This window comes from Diadema antillarum, unplaced genomic scaffold (assembly GCF_040938485.1).
Source record: "Diadema antillarum isolate AM-2024a unplaced genomic scaffold, OU_Dant_1.0 seq00000254_RagTag, whole genome shotgun sequence".
Classification (NCBI taxonomy): Eukaryota; Metazoa; Echinodermata; class Echinoidea; order Diadematoida; family Diadematidae; genus Diadema; species Diadema antillarum.
Genome location: NW_027271296.1, coordinates 262,523 through 289,195, shown reverse-complemented (window position 1 = coordinate 289,195; position 26,673 = coordinate 262,523). Strand labels below are relative to the sequence as shown.

The 26,673-nt window shown below is 39.4% G+C and overlaps 1 protein-coding gene across 1 annotated transcript in view; it reads right to left on the bottom strand.

Annotated features, from left to right (window-relative positions):
* Window positions 1-26,673, bottom strand: part of LOC139729721 (extracellular matrix organizing protein FRAS1-like) — a 230,223-nt gene that overhangs the window by 168,301 nt on the left and 35,249 nt on the right. The window contains exon 2 of the mRNA XM_071640650.1: window positions 25,468-25,499. Coding sequence (XP_071496751.1) covers window positions 25,468-25,499 — 32 coding nt within the window. The remainder of the gene's footprint in view (window positions 1-25,467; window positions 25,500-26,673) is intronic.

The window sequence follows — 26,673 nt, the reverse complement described above, 5'->3', positions numbered from 1 at the left end:
AAACAAAGTATCATTATATTTTGAAATAAAACATACCAAATAGGTCTGTGACCTCATGTCCTCAATCTAATCAATATTATGGATTTCATTTTGTCCTATAGCCCAATGAAAACTGTTCCATCCACCTGTGCATATTCAATGCACATTGCACCTGGAATCCTATTTGCATACATTATGCATTGAGAGAACTTTTTGTTTTTTAAGAATAGGCTTTGTTACAGAAGTATACATTTTTTTTTTTTTTTTTGAGTAGCCTGCCTATTACAGCAGCATTGACCCACAAGAAAAGCCTGGCAATAATAAAAAATCAATCTTGCCAAGTCAAGCAAGAACCAATGATCCACTGTACTACCTGAGAATTTTATTATCCATTACACTGTAACTGCCATTTTTTTTTATGCATGTGACACAAAAAGAGAGAATGTAACAAGTGAGATAAATGAGAATGTAAATATGAATATGTGAGTTCAGTCTGAGGGCAAATCTGTGCAAATTTGTTGAGATTTGTGGGTGGTAAAATCAACTAAGGATGGGCAAAACAATAGGTAGACTGGCAAGGACTGTAGTAGACCACAAGAGTAATTGGATATCACTAGCCAGTTAGAAGTGACATCATTATGTATTGGGTAACACTATGCCATTCAGTAAGGTGTTGACTGACAAAGATAGATAGAGAGAATGAATATTTCATGTGTGGGTGTGTGTTGTGTGAAGAAAATGAGAGAAGGAGACAGACAGACACACAGACAGACAGACACACAGACACAGAAAGGAAAGGGCCCAATAAAATGTGAAAACAGAAATTCTACACACATCTAAATAAAAGGCATTAAAACTATTTCATTGCTATGAATATATACCATTAGACAAATAAATGGCAGATTGGAGCTCTTCATTGCAGGATACCCACAATGCTGGTCTTTTGTATCAATAAATCAGACACTCCAGTGGCTCAGAATAACTTCTGTCATTTCAATCTTTCTCCCACGTCGTCGACACAGGCTGGCGGCGCCCACTGATGGGCTCAGCTGTCTCCCTCTCAGACCGGAGCTCCGTGTTTGCACAACGGAGGATTTACTTCATCACCATGCCAAGTCAGGCATGCCATGCAAGTATTCCAGGGCGCAGCACTGACCCCCCATCAAGATCAAAATATGAACAGAACATCGACACCAGTAACGATGGGTTCAGCAACCAAACTGTATTACTGAGCAAATTACGAATCAAGCCATTGAACTCTTTGGCTTAATAGAATGCTTCCATGTATTAAGTTTCAAGTTTTAAGATTCAAGTTTATTTTCCACATCTCATAAAAAAAATTCACATCTCAATTCTCATTACAAAAAAATTGTACCTCCATTCAAAATAGATTGCACACAAAATCAAGATCATGAAAAGACAATAACTGAGCAGCCTCTAACATTGTAATGCTCTTCTACAATTTATACTTCCATTTAAAACCACTTGGAACAGAGAAGCAAGGTGGGAAAAGGACATCAAAAGTACCTTAATATGATGCAGAACCACAAATCATACGTGAGGAACATCGAGCCTTTCATCTGCAAATTCTGCTTCATGATTGAAATGTCCACTGAGAATAACTTAAAGGGGATGGCTAGTAACTGATCAGTGGGAATCAGTGGAAATGCTGAGGGATGATTGTTCCAATCCTTGTGGGATTCATTTAAGAGTACATTATATATCTATTCTGGTGTGAAAATGATTTGCTTCAGAATGGTCTCATATTCAAGTAATGTGCAGTTTAATGTTTCCAGGTAAGCGTCCCTGGTCAGTGACGGGGCATTAATCTGCACATTACTTGAATATGAGACCGTTCTGAAGCAAATAATTTTCACACAACAGTAGATATATAATGTACTCTTAAATGAATCCCACAAGGATTGGAACAATCATCCCTCAGCATTCCCACTGATTCCCACTGATCGGTTACTAGCTATCCCCTTTAAAGCACATAACCAAATCTACAGATCTTCTTCCGGCTAAGGAGATGGTGAACAAGAAACAGTGGCACCCCTGACCTACTTCTACTCAGAAGATGATATCATATCCTCTCATGTCAGATGCAAAGATACCAGATTTATTCCCTCAGCCTCTCTTCCCAGATTTTTTTCCAGCTATTCCACTCTCCCCCACACTTTTTATCACAAAGGAATATATTCTGAATCCATTCCCTGTGTGCAATGTTTTTCTTACCAGTATAATTTTGTGATCCACTCACTTTTCCTATCTTAAAGATAGAATAACAACACCACTACTCACTTTTCTTCAATTCTTTTTTCTTTAAAAAGATTGGTCATGGACATTGGAATATTTGAACATTTCAAATATTCAACCCAACTTTTCTTTTTAAAAATCTCAGGCTTACCTAGATTTTATTTGAAAGAAAAATTTAATTTGGAATTTATGTTCTTCTCTTTGTAATAAAATATGAATACTGTACACAACAACAACAAAAATCTTTCTAGAGCGTTATATGAGTTTATTCTGACCACAAAAATTCTGACGAGGAAGAGCAAATCAATCTCAGTGCAGATTAAGAAGAAAAAAGAATTTACCAAGGAAGACGACACATCTTGCACCTCTTTCCAAAGGGCAATGACCCTACTCAAAAAGGCCTGAAATCCTCCATGGATTTTTCCTTGGAGGAGGGTAGATAAAGCCCTACTTCTTACTGACAGGATGATTAATGAGACCTGTAGAAATCTGTGAGCCAGGGAGAGGGTCTCATCCCCCTACCTTAGCCTTCATCAAAGCTCTATTCCCTGTAGTAATTGCAAAGAGAAGAGAGCAAAGGGTTGTCATGGGAGGCCAAAGACATCACCGGTGAAGACCAAGCCCATCAAGACAACTATGGCCTCAAGAAACCTGTCCAAATTTCTTAAACAGAACTAACTGGCAGAGATTATGGTTCTTCAACTGAATGGATCTTCTTTCGCCATCTGCAATGGTACATTCGAAAACCATGCCTAGTGCAGGCTTGCTAAGATGAAATTGCCCATCAGTGACTATGTGCACCAAAGCAACTTATGGTATGAATCCTGTGAATGGACTAGGAGATTGGCCGAAAGAAGTCAGTAACTGCATGATACTTTTCTCTGAGTGGGGCTGCTTGCAAGAGCCTGTTGTGTGAGCAATATCCACAATGTTACCTGGATTCCTGAACATATTTTGAGTCGGGCCAACCTTCACAGTACATCTTCCATTGATATCGTCTTTCATTTTGAAATACTGAATTTTGCTACCAGCATTTGGTAGTGAAAATCACAAACAGTCAACAGAGCTCCGCACGAAGAAGCTTAAAGTGCATAATGCACTTTGCACTGAAGGCAGGTGGGTAAATCTAGCAATTCCATCGGTCGGAATGACAAACTGCATTTTCTAGACGATTGGTGCACTAGTTTAGGCTTTCTTCTGGCTCTATGATAATTAATAACTTTAACAGACCTCACGAAGCCCTAAAGTTGTCTGGTTGAGCACTCTTCACTTACAACTGTTAGTCTTTGGTAGCAGCAAGAGGGCCTTGAAAAAGACTACAATTACCCAAGATGGCAAAGATATTTCCCCCTGACATGCCTCTCTAACATCACTAACATACTGAGTGGGCAGTTAACCCCAATCAAAGGAATTGTTCATTCCAGTGTCAAAATGCTCAGCAGCCAGTTTTAGCAATTTCTTCAAGGTGAACGATATTCCAGCCCAATGCAATTACTTATACACTTCAGTTATCCTGCTCACTCAGGGACAAAGTTAACTGCCCTGAAGCCAAAAAATTTGGGATTGTGAACATTCTTCCTTCCTATAAATTCTATCATTGAATAAAGGTTACCATCCAAAGTAAATCTTCTGATCAGATAGTGTTCCCATTCCACCCACCCCCCCCCCCCCCCCACGCACACACTCACATTTCAGTTGATGGCAATTGAACTCTGGAGATACCAACATTCAAAGCATATAATTATTTAGAAGCTCCCCCATTGGCTCCATTAGAGCTCCAATATATCTAAGCCTGTCAGTACCACTGGTGACTTGTGTCCATACAATATCTGAGGCAGTGAGGCAATGGGTGGTCCTGGAAGGGTTAAATTATACAGTTTCAATCTCTATACCCTGTCACATAATTCTCCAAATTTTGGCCACAGTACAGATGGGATATGAGATATTCTTTTTTTTTTTATGGGGAAGGGGGAGAGAAGAACAGGATGTTATTGGTGTGGGATGCACCGATAGTGATACCAGGGTCCCTTGTCCGCCCATCCAGCACTGCACCAAACATGGCCTGCCGGTCGGTACAGAGCTCCCCTGCCAAAGCCCAGCCTCCTACATGGTTCGAAATCATGCCCAAAACTGATAACAATGATTTCATTCATGAGGACCCAGGACTGAATAAACACAGGCCCGGTGTTGACAGACGTGAGGACTTCTTGTTTAGATTGCCATGGAATTGGAAGACACTACTTGGCTGGATGTAGAAAAGAGGCAGGAAGAAGAAACCAGAGGCTTGGAGCTCAATGTTTATCTTCCACTCAAAGTCTGCTACAGACATGTCAAGAATGGGCGAAAGTTTTGTTTTCTGGAGAGGTTCTCTTCAGTTCCACCTTTTGACTTTTTACCCACCTCATGACTCCCTATCACCCCACCCCCACCAAAAAAAAAAAAAAAAAAATGTATTAAAATGACAAAAAGGGTCTAAATCACTTAAAACCTTTTGTTGAACTTCCTGTTGGCAAGCATTGTCAATTTATCAGTGCTGTACTAGTCCTACAGCATCTCTTCAGTCTTCAGGCTTTGAAGGAGAATTTCTAATGGAGCTGTAATGTCGCATTATAATTGGTCCTTTTAGTCCCACACATTCCTTTATTTGGAATCTATTACCATCTTTACACACAGCAATTAAACAGTTTTTACACTGCAAACACAGTGAGGGCTGATTTGTAGTGGGAGTTTCCATGGAATGTTTCTCCCCAACAAATCATGAAACAACTGGGTGATTTTTTTTCTTCAAATTCCTGTTTCTGTGTTTATCCCCTGTAAGGTTCATTCCACCCTGTTTTTCACAGTTCACATGGAATTTAGTGCAGTCATCCCTCCCCTCTGCCCCTCTCCAACCTACCCCCCCCTTCCATTCCCTACCCCCTCTTTAATACTGGAGGTATGGACCTCCATGGGCAATTCACAATGAATTCATAAATGGCCAACTGGTGTGAGCCAGAGATGGAAGGAGTGGGTGTCCCTCTATAGTCTGGCCGACCCACTGACCCTTGGAGAGACGACAGGGCGTCTCCGCCACTTCACAAGAGAGGGTATCACAGACTATAGAAAGAGGACGGAGAGACAGAAGAGAGAAATGGTAGAGCAACAAACTGAACTTGACCTGTTCATACTTCAACTGGCTCCACTCTAGTAATAACATGCTTCTCTCAAATATACTTTGGTTGTAGCCTGTGTGTACATTGTTGCCTTATCTGCTTGAGGAATCAGTATATATTAATCCAAAAATGCTGAAATCAATGTATTTATATTTGGGGGTATTCCATGGAGCTGGCCAGTTCTTTTGTGATTGACTACAATGATATCTATCATAAGTGAGTTGATGCTTCACTGATTAAAATATTGAGCAATATGAAATCTGTCATAAAACTTTCTGCCAAGTTTCACAGTCTCTACCAAGTTTCACAGTCTCTACCCTACATCACAGTCATGATTGGTGCAAAGATGTGTATACCCGCACTACAAGAAAAATTTAAATGGATAACATAACCTCTTTAAATCTCTGAACAAAGAGTCTCTGGATGTTGATGTACATGTCTGCATTCTCTTTACCAAGTTCTGGGAAATTTGGTACAATGTTGCCATTTGATATATTTCCTGGGTAGACATCATGGAAACAATCTACAAAAGTTTCACTTTTCCTAAGGTAATTCCTGTAGTCAAAGTGAAATTGTTTTGACAAAATCTTTGACTAAAGACAAATAAAATACCTCCAAAATGGTAATTTATCATCCACAGGTATAGGTTCATGTAAACCGGCTGGTTGTGCAGTCTGAGATTGGACACTGGAGACTGACTCCAAACGACCTGCTGAAAGGCTAATATCTGTGAGATATTCCTTCGATGTTAAAGGTGATGAGGGTATGGCCGATAACAAGGTAATTGATGGAAGAGATTAGCATCAACAGGGCAATCTCAATTTCATCTCTAAAGATGAACGAGGTACTTGTTATTGCCAGAGTTTTGCAGCTCCACCTTCTTTCCTGATGGAGAAAATATGATTCATGGAGTAAAAGCACCTTCTAGTTGTTTCCTTTCATTTCACAAAGGGTGCTTTCTATTCGTTGTCCATTGACCTTATATGTCCTTCCGGTGTCTGCCTATCATAAACATGTTGCCACTTATTCAACAGAGTGTCTCTGAAACAAGGTTACAGTAAAAAAATATGAAATATTGACCACATTACCGGCCAAAAATATTCCCTCTCTGATCGTTCATTTTATAGGTTAAGTGTCTATAGCAGCCTCCAAATATCAGAAAGGAGATAATTCTCAAAGGAAGGACAATTCTGAAGTTCGAAGAAGATCATCTAGATAACGGCTTCTTCTTGTTCCGTTTCTTGATCTTTCTCCACTGGTTCTGTGCTTTTATCATTAACCTACGTCATCTGGAGCTTTTTTTTTGGGGGGGGGGGGGAGGATATACTTCAGACACTGTACACATTGACAGGTTTAGGTTTCTATGACAACACATCGTGTGGTAGAAGAAGAAAGGGAACATTTGTCTCCTTCAAATTGAGCTGGTGGATCTCGGTATTCCATCAGGGGACTGCCTTGACACCAAGGACCGCATCAATTGGCTCCTCGTAAAATGCCTACCAACATCAGACTGGAGGCGAGATGTGCATCAGCTGCTGTGGTGGCTGAAGGAAAGGTGCCATTCACATTAGAATTATTATCGCATTAAATACCATTTAATACCACAGTAATAGATACCACTGGATTTTGGTTGGTATCATTCTCATTCACAAATTATCATGATATTTCTGGCCCAAAAGTACATATCTCCAAGGTAAGCACTGAGCATATGCATATCTTTTATGGAAAGAAGATAAAAAGTATGTTGGGTCACACAAGAATTACACTGCAGTGTGGTGGGTGTTATTTCAAGACAAGATTCACACTCAAGCTTGCATATATGTATTACGTGCAAAGTTTGAATTACCATCCTAAATACCATCCAATTTTGCAAGGTATATCTCGATGTATTTGTGTTCACATTATGATACACAGCATGATTTCACTGTAAGTGAGAATGGGTCTGTTGAAGACAACTTAAAATCATGTTCCGCACCTAAACACACTCTCTTAGTGCATTAATCCTCTCAAATTCACAATCTTACAATTACAATGAAATCTGTGCACTGATAAGACTCACAGATAGCAAGGATAGAGTTAATAGACTGACATACCCAGATTATGACAGCATTGTGATTCCTGCTATCATACTGAGAACATGGAGGCCTACTCATACAAATGTCTGTGGCTGCTGCATTTTGTAAAGAGAAGGTACCCACGCCATACAAACCATCTTTCTGGCTGAGTCATCACGGAAAGAAATTACGATTACTGTAGGTGAAAATGGGCAGCCCTAAGAGTTCTATGACAGTGAGGAGACATATGAAACTCCTCATCAATCAAGTGCCAATTTCGTCCACCCCAAAGTTTTTATCTCCAAAAATAGACTTTAATTGCCATTGTGAAGTGGAAAACCTGACCTTGCATGGCGAGTGGGTGATATTTAACTACCCACATACACTAAAAAGAAAAAAAAAATCTGTTCACTTTTTAGAATGACTGAAGCAGGAATCCTACTGTGCAATCTACTGAACTCAATACCTGAAATACTATGCAAATAAGAATATCCTCCTACATACACCGAATTGAATGAGAGAAAAGCCTGGAACAATTCCAAGACTATTATAACAGCTTCTTGTATTTCTGCAGAAATCACTACCACTGCATGCAGGTAACTACATGCCCACACAGATTTTTGTCCCAGTTCTGAAAATGTTTTAGTCTCAGAAGGATAAAAATTTTTTAAAAGGGTCAATATCCACTAGATGGACTAGCAAATCCTATACTGGATGAGTAAAAGAAAAGGACTGCATACTATCCCTACTTAAGACTATTACGATTGAAAGAAGCCTTCATGCTATAGCTGGCTCCAAGCAGTCAAGGCAGTCATGCAGTCAAAGCCAAAAAGACCAAAGGAAGAATAAAAGAAGTTAATGGAGGCAGAAGTGGAGGAGCCATTTCTTGTGTACACAAGATCCTCTTCTTCAAACAAACGGTCTGTTTTTTATGAACTGTGTGCTAACAACTCCCACAGACACCTATACCATGGAAGTCAAGTTACTTCTTACTGTGTATGGAGGCTCAATGTCAGTGAACATGACACTGGGACTACTACGTTTGTTACTCTGTGCTTAAATTGCTTTGCTATCAGAGTTGTACACACAAATGGTCTATTTTGTTTGTTTGTTTGTTTGTTTGTTTGTTTGGTTTTTTTTTTTTCTCGTGACACTATCAACATGGACACAAAGAGCTTCAAGTTTCCCCCAGTTGTACACATTGGATCAATAGATGTTTGGTTTCATTTTACACGAATATCAAAATGTCATCAAATTCTTGAAGGTGCTGACAGGTTTTTCTCCAGAAATACAGCACACATTCAGTATGTGTTAAAAGATTCCTGTATCCCATCTGCCATCCCCTAACACACACACACACACACACACACACACACACACACACACACACACACACATACACATGCACACAAATAAACAATGTTGGTTTCAAAAGTTTGCAGCTTTGTGTATTTGCCCAACATATCACTTTTAAATCCTGACTGCAGAATAAATCTGTTTCAGCTCAATTTTCTTGATACACCATGTACTTACATACAGTTTACAAAGTTTGTAATGTCCAATGTAGTAAAAGATGGCACCCAAATATTGAGAGGATTAAAGGGGGGGGGGGGGATTGTTTTCAGCGCTAAGCGCAATAACAAGGGTAATGTGGGAAATCCAGTTCACACATGCCCTGCTCAAACATTGCCATCAGAGCTGAGTGTGCTGTGTAAATGACAATCTGAAGTATCTCCACTCTTTCCTTTCAAAGTGTTCCCCTTGTGTAGCAAAACCCAAATAAATCCAATGAACAGGGTCAATTCACCCAGACAAAATATCCCAAGCAGTCAGACTAGACACCCCCATCCCTAAAAATGTGATGATTCCAAACTGGAAATGATATGTGACCATGCACCTAAAAACGAACATAAAGTCGCACACACTGATTTTGCGTGAGGACTGAAAATAAGTGAAATGGATCAACCTAGCCAACTTTTTCATATTTCTGAAAGAGCGGATCTTCTTTTACATTATGCTAAAATTTGGTATCATAAAACGGGCAGGAAAGTTTTTTTTTTAGCAGTTTATCTCGAACATTTTTGGTAGAATAGTGTGATTAGGTGTGTCTTTAGAATCCCTTTTTCAATTCTGAAAAACCTTGTCCACACTCTTCACTTTCAACTCTAATAACTTTTGAAAGGACAGTGCTACTGCTTTGGAAGTTGGCATTAATTATGGAAAGAATGTGTTAATGAGGCATGCTTAATTTCAGTTTAATCTGATAATCCCTTCATCGTTGTTACACTGGTGGTTTACTTCCTGTTTTTTGTCCCATTCATCGCACAGCCAGCACGGTTTTGTACAGATTAAGCGCTTGAATAGACAATGTACTTCAGAGCCTCTTTTCTCAGTTCACACTTTTCCTGAGTTTGTGCTTTCTTTCCAATATTTAAATAGGTTAGGAGAGTCCATTTGATTTGAGTTATACATCATTTTAAAGCTTAAAGTCTGTTCTTTCAGAATATGGTCTTAACTAAAAATTCATGTCTGGCGACTTTTTGTTTGTTTTGAGGTGCAGGGTCATGATCCTGCAGGATGGTCCAGCAGTATGTACGATGCATTTCAGATTTGAGAGCCATTTTCCCAAAGTTGGACTGTATCTCTTATTTCTCTCAAATTGTCTCCATGACCCTAACTCCTTCACACGTCATCTGCCTTTTGATTCTGAGCTGTCTCGCTCCAAATCGGATCACAAACGCATGGGTGTAAATTGATTCTCATCCACTCTCAGAACTCTCAATTTCCCCCGCCACATCTTTTTCCATTTCTGTCCAGTAAATTTAATTCGAAAGCAATTTTCCACATCATCACCGGTCCCCCTCCCCCAAGTAAACCTAGCTCATGATCATGCTATTCCATAAGTGTCTCCTGGGTTTCTGTGGATAAGGAGCTGAAAAAAAAGAAGGGGGGTGAGGAAAATAGGTAACTCAAGCATGATTACAGATTGCCCTCTGAGAAGCAAAATTATGTTTTCATTCAGTTAGAAAACTGCCACATGCTGTTCTCTTCTTTCAAGCATATTTTGTTCATTTTCTTTTTTGGAGCCATTGAGGTGTAGGATAAATAAAGAGCATATTATGCCAAATTTTTCTCTGCATAGTCAGCCATAGCTACCACCTGTCAAACTGTTTCAGATACAGTTATATCATCAAAACCCAAATAGGCCTACTGTGTCACTGTAGTATTGCAAATGAATACTCAATACTTTTAGGTCAAAGCAAGTTCAGCACACAAATATACATAAACAATTTTAAAATATGTTTACATTAGGTACTTGTCTTCACATTGCTCTGAGAATAACATACAGTATTTCCCTCATAAAGGTGTAGGCCTATGTTGATTTGAGTAGTATGAACGACTACTATGACCAGAACTACTCCAAGGCATAAATTGCAATGAAATGGAGAAATGTTGACTTCGAGCTATTGAAATTACTCACAAAATAGACCATCATCACAGAGGAATTGGCACGCCTGCACCCTGCAACACATTTTCTGCACAAATGAATGCGAGGCCATGTAAGAGGCCAGGGATTTTTTCTTCTTTTTTTTCCGGCTGCATCCTGTATTTATGATGTTTACATTAGATTATGGTCCACATCATAATTCATCTGTGTGCAGAAGGCAGCGCTGTTTCCCTGATCTCCAAACAACACATATTTCAAAGTGATGACAACCTACTGGGACTGGTAGAGTAAAGATAGTACAAGATACTAGCCCAACACTTCTGAATTACCTCCTGGAGACATGGTGAATAAAAATATGGTAAGAAGGACATTAAAAGGAAATTGTATTAGGGGTCAAAGGTGAATGTTACCCAGATTTAACCATCTCCTCATCACTCAATACCCAGATTAATCTGTATACTAGTAATCTGTGAAGCATCTACTAGTATGTATCAGTGTACATGCAGCAAATGGTACAAGTCTACATAGATAACTTTAACAATTCCTTTTCTAAGTTCCTATTCTACTTAACCGCAAAGGCACTTACTATGAGGTAGGCTGTAGTACTCAACATGGCAGCCTTCAAAACAATTGGTTTGCACAATGGGCTTTCTTCGTGTATTGCTAATTACAGGATTTGAGTATGTTTTGCCATGAATAGAAAAAGTATCTATTGTCTCCTCTTGATTACTAAAATATACACAAATAAAGTCCCTTTGCTTGAAAAGGGCAGATACATGAATGTTTGAAGTGGTAACAGCAACTTTGTCATTCTTATTTCACACAACTGATGATTTCCTGAATTCAATGATTTCAAATGACATTGTTTAAGTGATATTTCACATCACTTAATTCTGAAAACAAAATAAAGTATGGCATGACATAACAAGTAGGGTTCACAGGCAGTAATCTCAGACAAATGTACTCAAAAAGCCCACATTGTTATTTTCTTTTTCCCATTTGACTCAAAGTCATATGCCATACCATACCCCAAGCTGCAAACCATTGATTTGTAATTCCTCTCTTCTGCTGCACAAAAGAAACAATGTTGCCGTAAACGATAAGTGTGGAAACGTCTACACAAAGCACATTTGAATGTGGTGTTTAGAATGTGGTGTTTACTTAGGAGTCTACTTTTGCCCTCACTCCTAGTAGATTTCATCATGATAAGAAGCTGTTCTATTCACCACAAGTCTGCCAAATGACGACTCTCCTAGCTCAATGTGACAGTCACTGATGTGAAACATCTTGTCCAGTGAATCATGCATTGGTATAACCACAAAAGTAGAGGGAAAGCGAGAAAAGAACAGAAAAAAAAAAAAACCAGCCTCGAGAAAAAGAAGTGGGAGTGAGTTGGCGCATTTATTGTTACTCTTTTGGGATCACTAGTTTAGACCAGAGGTGAAATTGTATGTTGTGTAGCTGTTAATGGTCATGACAAAGCTAAGAAAGCATCACCACTGTTCATCTCTTCTAAGCACTAGCAAGACAACACATCAATGAAAGAATGAAATATGTGAGGGTTTTCATCAAAGACAAAGGCTAAAACAGATTCTTTCTTTCTTTCTTTTTTACTGCAATTTTAATTCAACAATTGCATTGTGGGAGAATTTTCCTTATGTAATATAAGCAATAAAGAAGAACAAGGAATCTGATCAAAATGACTATCATAGCACACGATCAGCTGCATTCAAGACACTCAAGATATGCCCACATGTCATCACTAGTTCTCAAAGCTGTCTGACAATCCCAAAACTGACAAATCAAAGATGACATTCTTATTAACACTGGTCTCATATCTGGCTTGGTATGGAAATCATGGAGAAAGTGTTGTTCTCATACTTTCATGCTCTAAGTGTCAAAGGCCCTGGATGGAAAAGACTCAGGAGCAAAAAGGGAGATTTCTGTCATCATTCCCCAAAGATGCCTGACTCGCATTTCTGCGAGTGTCATGACGATCCGCTATCCACTCGAATTTCTGGTGGTGTCACGACGTGACGATCCATACGTTGATGGATCATGAACGTGCGCCTTACAGCACATTACTGATTCCCTCTCTACGTGCGCACTGAGTTGAGAACATCTGTGACCCGGAGAATGATCTGCATTTGATACCTAAGCCAGGATCATCACAAACATCAGGAGTTTTTTGAGATGCTCTCTGTGAAATTTCTCCATCTGGGTCATATGACCAGAAGACGACTGCATGATGTTTCCTGCCAGAGCAGGCAAAAAAAAAAAAAAAAAAAAAAAAGCTGCTGTGAATAACTGGTACATGAAAGTTACTGCCTGCTCTTTTGGCTAAGATGTTATCTTGGCTCCCCTGACAGTCGCGCACATCATCATTCATCTCGTCAGAGGGGGCATGGAACTCATGATGCCGGATTGAAGACATAGCCACGCCCTTTTGACATTTGATTTTGTCCACATGACATGTTTCTCCCTTTCAACCATTCTTATTTCATTCGGCATGGTCTGTCACAAGATAATCAGAAGTGTTTGGCATCTACTCACACGTTCTTCCCTCTCTTAACATGGTTCCATTACGTGCAGCATGCACAAAGTGAAAACATATGAAAACTTTGCTGAAGACTGAACAAGGTTACTGGCTTTGACATGAATCTAAATATGTGGGACTGACATGACAAATTTGTGTGTGTGAAGGGTATAGAGGGATTTGAAAAGAGAAAGAAAAGAAAATGACAGAGAAAGCAGAAGACATAAATGAGTCATTCCCATTGATAATCTATACAACCATTGACCATCACATGTGAAGATTGTCACCTTGATAAAAACTTTCATTCGACGAATATATTTCTGTGCACAGAATTATAGCAGAGGTATTGCTGTAACTATCTACCATGTAAATCTTCAATTGGCTTTATGTTAACGCATTCTACTCTGCTCATTTCAACAAAAGGACAGAGTAAATCAGCCCCTCAAAAATGACATTTTAATGTATCAGTTCTATTTATATTTGTTCATTAGTTTTGCTATTATTGAGGCGAGCATTTTTTCTTTTCTTTTTATGCTAGCCTTTGTATATCTGTCATAAATAAATCATGGCATAACAAACTGGCAAATCCTGCAGCATTTCATTCATGTGAATTTTTGAACTTAACAATGACTTCAAGAAAAAAAAAAGGCTTACTCTTCTAACAGAAATCCCATAAATCAACTTATGATGTCATAAACACATATTTCTGTATATTGTCCAATATATAGCTGGAATCCCCTCAATGTAAGGGGAAAAAATGCAATAAAAACATTGAGCAGGAATAGTATGAAAAGAGCTTTCAATGTTTCCATTTTCTGCTTGTTTGCCAGATATGTTTGTGCGGCATAGGGGGGTCCTTGTTACTGCCCCACTGGAGACTGGTAGAGAAAACAGAGAATCTGAAAAGCCACCTACGGATTCCTTCCACACTATCAATATTTCGACTCACGGAGTGATAACCCTGGTACTGGGCACTCTGAAAAGATACCTTGTTATACTAGTATTACAGGCTGTATTAACCCGTTCAGGATGAGTCCCGAGTATACTCGGGCAGGTGTCTATGGGAAAAGCATGTTTTAGCAAAATCAGTCTGTCCTCAACAAAGATTCATGGAGAATACTTCATTATCAAACTTTTTTTTCAAAAACTGATGTCAAATTCACCATTTTTATTTTTTGAGCATTCTGAATGAGAATAGTAAAACAGCCTTTTATTGAATGCTACAGGAATGAGAAAATATGTTTAAAGACATGCAGTGGGCAGTTTTCTCCATCTGGCAAACTTCAATAAACCAATGAATCTATTTATTCCATCAAAATTCTGCTGTATCAGGGCGTAATACTTTATTTTGACAAGACTTTGCTTCATTTGTGTTCTTTACACGAATCAACTGCATCATCACATACATACCTTGATCATATGGAGAGAATCAAGAACACTGCAGTAAAGAGTACTTTGTGAAAGAGAAACATTTTACCTGACCGATCTTTTCGAGGCCAGCACTGTTGGGGTTTAATTTCCTGTATCACATCTTAAATACTGTACACTGCAAACAAGCATATTTCTTGCACACTGGTCAGTATACTGCAGCTATTGCTGTTAGTCCTAACTACTTGAAAAACATACAATCACATAGCATGAAATCATTACAAAAATATCACGCAATGACACTTCAGCCATGTTACTTGAGTGTTCTGCAGCATTTGACTACAAGGCAACCCTGTTAATGCACACCAGGCTTTTAAAATTGTTATTGAAACTCCCATGCCCTAGCTAGTTACACAGAATAAGGTGCATGGGAACTTGGATTGCAAATTAAAGTGCGAGGGGATAGATTTGAGGCAACTAGGGGGAGTGAATACGGACGGTACTGACCCACATCAGAAACTTCAAATACCATGTTGCATTCTTTATGTCATCCCTCTTTGCGCAGCTCAGGGATTGACTCAGGGGCAGTCAACACATGTAGAATGTGCACATAATCCACTATGTTCGCACAATAGCCCAGAGATTTCCATCATTAAATACCTCCTGTGTATAATACGAAGGCCTATATAAAAGCAAGTCAAAGATTTTCAGGGGCAGTGGCAGGCAGCAGAATGAAAATAGAGCATTCTGACAACTGTCCCCGCTGAAAAAAGAAAAACAGATCAGATTTTCCTTCAGCCATGCTTGGATCTACAACAATTCTCCCCATTCATGGTCATCCCTTCTGGCTCACAGATACCCCTGGTAGCTCTGGTACTAGCATCCCCACTTACCTAAAATAAAAAAATAAATTTTTAACGAATAAGAAACCTAAAAATCCTTTCCCTGTTACAGTTGCAAGCATCATGTCATAGTTGAGTCAAACATCAAACATTTTGATCATGCTGAGGTGGAGTTTAGTCTAGACTAGGGTGGGGAATTCTTGGATTCAAAATTAGCTTGGCACACCTCTACAACTCCATCTTCTGAGCCTTGCCAATTACCTGACCTCATCCTTGGTCACAGTGAGCTCCAAACAGGAACGAGAAAATCTAACAGACTATTTCTTGTCAAGACTAAATGTGTTTATTTGAAAAATCTGCACCCCATAAACAAAGTTTGCACCTTCTATTGCTCTGGACCATGAAGACCTGCTTGTTGGGAATGGCCAAGAGTAATCAAATTTACTCTCCAGACGCTACTAGCGATTATCATTTGTGTGTATCTAAAGTATTTATTTGATAATTTTGTGAATAGGACCCACCCCACCCCCCCCCCCCCCAAAAAAAAGTGACAATTGAATCACAAACAGACCTTCCCTCTGAACATTCTAACATCTACAGCGGTTGACCTTCTGACAGCATGAAAATGCAACCTTGCCAGCGTTTGCTACAGTGGTATACTCACAGTTATAAAACTGAAGCTGTAAATCATTAAAAATTTGAGCCGAAGTGGGACAGATATTGAAGAGTTAGAATGTCAGTAAATCTAACCTGGCATGTCCTGGGCAGATTTCAAGCATTCTTTTACTGATGTGATTAGGACACAGCTCACTATGTACTCTTTTATTTGATTGTGAGTAATATGCCATAACTAAAATCATGGTATCAACTAATAAATCAATCAAATAAAATTCATTTATGGAGAAAAAAAGCATGATATTTAATATACCTTTAAAGGACAAAGGAAGTCATATGAAAAGTAAGATAAAAAAAAATGATACTGACCAAGTACTAACTCATCATTCATATTGCCATTTCATACACTAGACTTCTAATAAATTCATACAATTACGACATATTGCTGACCCTTAGTATCACTGAATGCATTTTTGAAAAACGTACTGACATATTCTAAGTATTTTCATAATTTTCATAAAGTAACAGCTGGTTGAAAACAATGACAAAACATGGTTTTTGTTTTTCCGAATAATCAGAACAGAGTCAACAACTGTAATAACAAGATTGCACTTTTTCACTTTCAGATTCTGAACTTGATGTCAAAACCATAATCCTAAAAAACATTTATTCCTGGAACAGGCGAAAATATTCACACGGTGGAAAAATATATGACAGCCATACTTTGCATTGCATGCAAGGTTAAGAAATATGACCATTTCCATTTAACCCTCTGAAGACCAACATCTCAAAATACCATCGCGAGACATTTTTGGCATCCTGCTGTATACCAGCAGGATGCCCAATAGTAATGCCAGGGTGAAGGTGATATCATTGCAGGCTGCAGCCACCTGCGTGAACCTGCACGCAACAGGTATCGCACAGGTTGGAGCCCCATGCTGACAGTGTTGACCTCTTGCTCCACTCATGCCTTAATATTCTCTACATCAACCCTCTAATCCAGAGCAGAGGAGCCGAGTCCCTGAATCTGGCTGGTCTGGTCGCGGAGACGCTGGACTACCCGCTGTGCCAGTATTGGCCTCAGGACCAGGAGGTCCAGAGGTGAACTGGGAAGCTCTTGAAAAAAAGGACAAGTTGGTAGTAGTCTCCTGCAGCTAGTCTCGGTTTACATTTAGTCTATTCTCTCCATCTTTCTATGTCCAGCTCCATTTGAGGAAAGACTTGGCAAAAGATCATTGGAGTTTCAAGAAAAGCCACTCTTCAGAGATATATCTTTTTTTCTTTTCTTTTTTTTTGTTTTTAACTAAGTCTTCTGGTAGCTAAAGCCTAGCTAATTCCACCAAAAGCTTCCACTTCCATGTGTACACCACTTGCTTCACAGAGGAGTAAGATACTTGAAATAGCCTTTTAATAGGACACCTCGTAACAATGTTACAATGTAGGTCCTAGAACATAGTGACAACATGTCATCGGACAAGGTGCACATTTTTACAAGATTCCTGTGTGTAATTCTTGTTCTTACATGTACAAGGGGTAGGGGACCTCTTTTCAACCAAGGCACATTGCACTGAGGTTTGGGCATTGCAAGGTATCACAGGACATCTTCCAGCTTGTAGGACTAGACTGGGCAATGCACTTTGGCCTACAAAGTGGAGTCTTGCCATGCCGAAAATTGGAGCCCAGCAGTGAATTCCACCACAGGTACCAGGTACATTACCCCCTTTGGGATGGGAGAGGGGAGCTAACTGGCTACTGGAGTGGGAAGCTGAGTAGGTCATTTCAAGTAGAATGACTTGCAGTCGGCTGTCTCTCATCACGGGTCCGAGACTAGATGGAAAGCATCCTCGTCTACCACAGCTATGCCTGGATCAAACCACAAATTATTCTTCGCAATCAAACAATTTATCAGGATAGATTTGCCTCGTGAATGTTTATCGCTTTTTCCCTCAGTCGATTTGATCAACTCAATGTAGCGGTTTATGAGGCAATAAAAGTCAGCCTTTGGTATGAGTCACAACAAATTGTTACCACATATACATCCTGCATAGTCTATTCACAAAAATCACAGTATTTTACCATATTTCATTAATTTCGTTCATCCACAGTATATGTACAAACTCAAACTCTAAAAGGAGAATGCTGCAGTGACGCCAAGTGGACAGAAAGCAATGGAGATGGTAAAGATGCCCCTCCCCTCCCCAGTGATGTTCCTGAAATCTATGCTTTCAACCCAGTACCTACACTTGTAGTTGTTTTTCCCATGTTTTCAAAAGAGAAGGGATTACACCTGCTCTGGTATACAATTTTCAATTTTTCCTCCTTACTTTTGTATTTTGTTTTCACAGCCTGAGCACAACTGACACAGATTCCGAGAGTGCTGAAAGATTTGCCTGTACTCGGTTCTTTGCCAAAAGTCCAGACAGACATTGCAGGTAAAGGCCCAATAAGTGCTACAGTACATTGTGGGTGTGTGTTGCAGTCGCCTAATGGAGCGGTGGGTGTTTGATTTGTTTAGTCTTACCTTAGCGCAACTGCTGTTTTTGCAGCTGAGGGAGTGATAAGCCCCAGATCCAATACTCTGTGTCTTGTTCTTCAACATGAATGCTGCCATGTGTGAAAGCCCATACCGATGACAAGTTAATATAAGCAACTGCTACAACATCCTCCGACCATATTGTCCTTGCATCAAACTGATTGATCTCATTCACTCTGTCATGTCCTACCTTTACATATGTTTGCTTATTTGTTTTCTACTACCTCTTTTCTGTTTCGACTGCTGCTTGATTTATCCATTCATTCTCAAATGCCTATAATCATTATTACACTCTTCATACATATGTAAAGCCGTCAATCTCTTTGATACAGTCCCTTATTCTCCAATACATAATCATTTCCATCCTGTATCTATGTAACATGTGTATCCCTCCTCCTCCCATCTTGGATTTGATGTTGCAGAAAACGCTACAGACTGCCACCTCTTAGCTCCTGGTCTATGACTGGACAGCACACACTGCAATCAATTTCCCCTCCCACACCAAGTTTCACACACAAAGCCATCTGCCGTCAACCTGTTACGCTCTGCTCCAGTCCATAGCCACGTCAAGTGCCGAGTGCGGCTACCTCACTCATTACTTGGTTTCAAGATTCGGGTTCCAGCCGCAAGGCACACTCAAAACCAAACTCTTGGCCCAATAACATCAAAGCAGATATATCGATGATCTCACACATAAAAATAGATCATACATCTCTGTAGTCTTGCTACAAAAGTTTTGGGTATTCCAGCACGTTGCATATAATTCTACTTTCAGACTGTTCAAATTTCTTGCTTGCAACAACATTTCTAGAATGCATTTCTGATCTCGTATAGAGCATTCAAACATTGAAATGCATCTATTTCCAACTATAACTGTGAAAAAAGACATCCTACAAAGAATATGTGTCTCTAAAAGCCATGACCTTTCAATCAAATATCCAACTTCCAATAAACTATGCACACATGAGTCTGGAAATACAAGCACCTGCCACGCACTATAATCCTGACAGTGTGCTCTTTAATGGCAGAATTGAGTGAAGGTCCAAGCCAGCAAAGATCTACCTTCTCAAACATGTTTCCTACTGAGGTCATGAGCGTTCAGATGCTAAACACACTCACCCAGAATCCAGCGAAACTCATTTTACAAAAGACCACCAGACTGTGATTGGCCAAACACGATTGAATTTAGCTTTCAAGAATTACTTGACGAGCATGAAATGTTTCTGACCACAAACTTACAAATTATGAGCTCCTTTGCCAATCTCAACGGAGTGAAAGACGTACCATGTATCTATAGTGGCTGGAGTTGGGGGGGGGGGGAAGGGGGAGGACAGGTTGGTGAGCTGTGAATACATTTCAAGATACAAGGAAGATTTGGGGAGCAGGACGGCAACGTAAGGGTGCATGAGCAAATTGAAAGGTGACAGTGACTCTTTCAACTTCACTTTCAGTTAACCTTGAGGACACATGTTTTAACCAGTTTCTTGATGGAATCACATGGTAGTCTCCAATGCAAAGACCCTGTGGCATTCTCAAAAGTTCATATCATTGTGTTGAGTTTGAAGATGAGCAATACTTGAGGAGAGCAATTTCAAAACATTTCATTTTGATCAATTCATTTAATTTTAGCACATAACCAGATTTTCCCCTGCTTCCAAAGCTACAATTTCATTATATGATATAATCGTTCTGACATTCATCAATGTTATCAGAATCGGACTTTGTTCAGGCTGCCCATACAATAAACCACATCTAATTTTTTTTTTCTTTTGATTAACCAGGATGTATCTTTCTGTCAAGCGCATTGACAAATCATCCTGCTGTGAGCACTAATCCCTTTATCTCAATCTAATTTGGCTCTTTCTTGAAATTACAATTGTATCTAATACCCCTTTCAGGTAATCGCGGTTCAATTATCCGCACCCAAATAATGCCGATGAAGTAATCAAAATCACGTTCATATATCCCATGAAGTGCGCACTACTTTTACGAGCGCCCGTTCATATAACGGTGCGAAAGACGGGAGTATTTGTCATGGTTACTGCGCACGCCTCTATAATGACGTAATGTTTCCGGTGATATATCCTCAAGCGTGCGCTCGCGAGGGGCTTGGGGACGGGACTCACGTGTATGCACAGCTCTCGCTCAAGCTCAGTAATCAGCGGTTGTGCGGGAAATCGAGCGACCTTTGACCGAACTGTGGAATGTTAGTCCGCAGAAGTCGTAAAACGTGTTCATGTATTCTCGATCAACTCCTCATGCTGCAATAATGCAGATAATAGCAGCATCAAAATAATGCACACTTTTTTACTCCTCTCCCGTTCATGTAATCAAAATTTTATGACTTATTGCTCCTATTATCCGCATCCACGATTACCTGAAAGGGGTATGAGACTTTCAGGATTGAGCTTTAGTGCAAGGACATTGCTTGAGTGTACATCTGCAAATTCAACATCCCTTCTATTGTAGATGTATGAAAAATGTGTCTTTAGACAATTTTGATGGATACCTTTTACATTACTAAGAACCAAAAGAATCTGTCTGATTGCCGTCCAAAAAAGAAAAGAAAAAAGAAGGTATCATGACAAGTTTTTGTTCTTTCTATCTGCCAGGGACAAGTAGCATGAAGCCCTTTCAACAAAGTGGCCTTTTTCTTTTCCTTCGCTGATCCAGATTTCGAACTTTTATCGTTTTCCAAAAGTACAGCCAAGATCCAGAGACTAAAATGAAATTGGCCCCAAATTTAGCAAAAGACCCCAATTTGCTCCTTATCATCCAGCATTAACCTCCAACGCAATGCAAAGAGACCAAGAGAGTAAGAACGAGTGAGAGGGAGAAAGAAAGAGATAGAGAAAAAAAAAGCCAGGACCCGAGGTTAGCGATCTACATCCATCAGAGCAAAGTGAAACTGATGGACGTGATGAAACGGAGTGATAGAAAGACAGATGGCAGAGTGAAAAGGTGAACACATTATCTGACAGGTTAAACAAGCGGCCACCGTTGCAGGGGGAGATGTGACTGCTAATTGACCTCGTGGATCAGAATGGCTCTCGCTCGCGATAGACTTGCCTACCGGGGCTGAAGATATATTCTACTGGAAACCAAAGCCCCAACATAAAGATGGATTGAGCAAAAGCAGCCATATCAGTAGAACACATCAGTGAAAGTTTGAGGAAAATTGGACAATCCATTCAAATGTATGAATTTTTAAAGTTTTAATGCCATCATTCCTGGATGAGGAGAATACTACACTTCATGATGTCATTATGGACATATAAAGAAAATAAAAGGAAAATTCCCAAAATTTCATCTTTCATGAAAAGTACACATTCCGTCAACTTGTTACTGACAAATGTTTGAGGTAATATTATTACCCCTGCTTTCTGAAAGAGGTAAGTCAAGTGCTCTTTCATCATGCTAGAAAAGTGAGAATATGTTTCCTTTAAACAGGAGCAGCAGGGAGTTTGCAGGAAAAGGGTGATGCCCTAGCCCCCCTTATGGTGTCACCATAACCCCATTCATGTTGGTAAAGACCTCCAGGTATGACTGACATAAATCGGACATATATACGTAAATATGACTGTCCCTTGTGACTATACATCAATAGTCCCATAAACTGCCTAATGTGTCGTAGAAGTCATGTCACTCTTCCTCCCCATACCTCTCCTTCACCCTCACATTCCTTTCTTGCACGAACATACAGACAAATATTATGTAGCATACAGACAAAGAGATACAGTCAAATATAATAGATGTATACCTGTGTGCTGTAAAAGAATTAAATTAGCTTTACATTTAGTTTCGACACAAACTCTTGAGCTTGGAAATTGTTAACATTTGTCAAATCATTGTTCCCTCCAGTCCAATGAACACTCAGATATTATGATAGTTCATCCTGCTCCTTCAAAGACACTTAATAATATTGTTAAATAAGAAATATGTAAGAATCATTCTAATGACATTATTTTCAACTTTATAGATATTTCACAGGTTTTACTTGATTACACATAAGTTCTGTCATATGCTCCTTAATATAGTTATGAAATGGATGCACAGTTTTGCAAGTTATTTATTAGGCTGTTTTGAAAAACAGATACGAGGGCTTCATGCCACTGCTAAGTGACAATATTGCTTTGGGGTCTTCATTGGGGTCTTCGTGCAGACTGTAAATCCCCTAAATCGATGCCTGTCACTTATCACCATTGGCATGACTCACACGACACGACACGACACAGGAGTTATAGCGCACAAGATCCAACCATCACTGGGACGAACCTCTACCTGATTTTTGGGCTGGGAGAGGATTGAGGTACCTGCACTGGAAGTTTTGTCTGTGGCCACGGAAGGGCCACTTCTCACACGTTGCTTCAGACTCACTGCCACCCAATTTTAGTCAGACACATTGCCAGACACGAATCAACTCATATTACTCCTCATCCGGTGACTCAATATGACATATTCTGTCTGAATACCGGGAGAATCTTCTCCGGCTTGCTTCGCTTTGTTTCCCTCACACTTGGCTGACCTCTTTTGCCATAAGATGGAGGGAAACATTTAACAAAGCAATAGACAAAAGCTCCCTCAGAAAAGATGAAAGACAGGAGAAAGAAGATACTAGCACTTAAATTCTAGCCATGAAGTTCCAATTGTCACACTAAATTCATTGGAGGAATTATTGTACTTCTACCAGATCTATCTTGAGAAATTCCTGTCTCAAGACATCATTTTCTATACACTGACGATCCAATCTCCTCCCCTCCTCTTGATACCACTGTTTTATGCAGTCAATAAAAATTTCCCATCAGATTAATGACTTTCAGCTAAAACTTTTGACAAAAACAATTTGCTGAATTTTCATAGATTCTGATGGGAATTTAGATGGGGAGTATATCAACAGCTACTGTATTTGCTGCAATACCAATCAAAGATGATATGCATCCTCTTTGCAAAACAAAACTTATTTTTATGACATAACAGATGCACATATTCGGAAAGAAGAACTTAATATCGCGCCATATGAACATTTGGCAGCGTTTGATGAATTATACATTTTAATGGAGCAGAATGACAGCCTTGGCTTACTGGTTTAAGGCATTCACAAAAACCTGTGCATTCCACACAACATCCTTTGGGGATGAAGGGTTTACCTCTCGCATCATGCCAGACAACAGACAAAAGCATATTTTTATTGAATCCCGGTAAATTTTGTTTGACATGTGACTGCAACAGTTGCACACTTGCTTTATTTTCCTTTTCAGATGAAAAAAGGGAGATGTAATTGATTGGGTAAGGGTCTGAAGTATTCCCCACAGCATCGAGTATTCCATGCCCCTGCACTACATAAGAGACTAAGGGAAGGTGAGGTTGGAGTCATGCTAAAATCCCAGTTTGCTGCTGCTGAGTTATTATTGTGGTCTTTTGAAGACATTGAACTAGGCATAAAAGGATATTGTTCGCTGGAGTCAAGAACGATATTGTTCCTCCCCTAACAGCCCTGGGAAGAGGGATTACAGCATTTTTTTTTTATGATACAGCTGGCTGGCAGTCATGAAAGCTGCATTCCTTTCAAAACATTTGTTGGTTTCTCAGTCTGTCAGCAATATACCACCGGGGATCATAAAGGTTTGCATGTTTTTCACTTAATATAAGGCTTTCAAAGTGTTATTCAAATGGTGATACCATACCTAAATCCCAAAGATTTATAAAGGCACTCAAAATGTATCAAACTCACACTGTACCTGTACCACAAGCATATCAGATGCTGGGAAAACAAGTGTTCTGGTCCATTGGCATTTCATACAAATCTTGTATTATCCAAATAAGCCATTTCAGAGATATAATCTGGGCATTTGCAGATATATAGGTCATTGCAGACCTTCTCTTGAAATTGACTTGCAAACTGAGACATTCAAGAGCTGGATAGGTCTACATGAAAACTACATTGTAAATAATTTATGTATGAACCATGTGCAGATCGGAATGTTCAGGTGAATGTGTGTTCTTTTCAACCAAAGTAACAAAAGACATTCATGCAACACATGCATGTAAATTACAATTTTCTGCTTGGATGTTTTCAATAGGCGTTTTCACATCAGCCCGATGTTTCGAAATAGCGCACTATTTTCTGACTTGGGAAATTGGAAAATATCTCGAGCTTGGATTTTTATCGGGCTGATGTGAAAACGGCTAATAGCTCTTCTAAAAGATTATTCCTTGTTGAATAAGTCTCTGGTTCAAGAGTTCATTGCAGGTGAGAGCTAATTGTGAAATGGCTTATTCATTTCAGGAGAGAAGGACTTGCTGTAAACACATATTACATGCCTTCATCAATAAAGACTCAACACTCATCATTTCTAAACATACATTCTGGGACAAGAATGGCTGTGTTACTGCACTGGGAAAAACAGCAACACAAGGCCAATGACACAGTTTTCTGCCTTCAACAGAGTTACTAACGGAAACCAAGAGGGACTCTTGCTTCCATATGCAGAGAACTTCTTGCCGCTTCAATTTTTTTCCCCTCATTCAAATGCAAAGGTGCGATTTTTCACAAAAAGTAACTTTTCTATTTCCATCCCTTCTGAACACTTTCTCACTGTTCCAAATTTTGTCATTTTGTCATTTTCCCATTCATTGATCACTTATTAAATGGTTGTAAAAATCACAAATTAGGCCAAGACTTACCGCATAGTGGAAGCCGTCATACAGACAAGCACCTGCAAGAAACAAGGAAGAGAAAAGGAATACAAAACAGTCAAACATTGTAGGCAAGGCATGAAACTGAAATATCATGTGACAGGTACAGTTTTGCTCAATCTGATGTCTCTTTTTTCAAGAGTACAATGATTTGCAAAATCAGTAGAATTCACACAAATTTTTCCACATTCTATATGAAACGTACACTTTGTTGTCATTTTGAAGCGGCACACAGACAGTTGTGTCTTACTTTAGCCAAATCCAGATTGAAGCATGAGGTCAAATGATATTGTTAACCTTGGAAACAAACTTAGAAAAAGAACAGCAAAAATAATTTGTCACAAATTCACATCAATATAAAAAATAATAAATACTTATTACCATGAAGGAAAAAAAAAAGAAGCAAAATGGAAACATGGGAAGCATAACTTTGTGTAGTAGCTAGACTTTGTAGTTTACTGCATTGTTTTTCAGTTTGTTTTAAAGTGTGAATCTGTTTTGACAGTTTATCCAGGCAGTGTGGAGATTTTGTATCCATGCAGAATGCAGTGCTGTGGCAAGTTGGGCCAAACAGCTTACACTGCACGCACCATGGAAATATCCAAATATAGGTGGCACTTTCTATCGTCACATTTTGTTTCGCTGCGAGTCGAACAGAGGGGGAGAAGTGAAACTTTGGGTATAAAGAAGGAAAACAAAATCTGTGTCAGTGGGTCAGAGCATAATGTGGTGGAAACAGGATCAGTTGTTGTTGTTGTTATTCAGTGTCTGAGGTGGTGGTAACCTCGCTGCAAGGCTTGGGGATGTTTTCTTGACAGGGACCCTCTTCTGTACATTGTACAATTTTATGTATGTGTCTGTCTTGTGGAGACTACAACTTTGTACCTCCTTGTAGATTCTTTCTCTTGGCAAGTTTGTAACATCCCAGGGTGGACTAGTCTCTCATAAAGCTCCACGAACAAAATGCATCTTCAGAAAAGAAACTCAATGCCCCTGAAGCCAGGCTAAGGTAAGGAGATTACTGTTTATACATTATCACGAAAACTGGTGATCAAAGAGGGTGTTTTTTTCTTTCTTTAATATTGTCATATTCACAGGAGATCACATGGTTGATATAATGTTACATCATTAGAAAAAGTCCTGGTCATAAGACAGATGATTACATGGAGGTTAGATGAGTTTTAACCTTTCAAT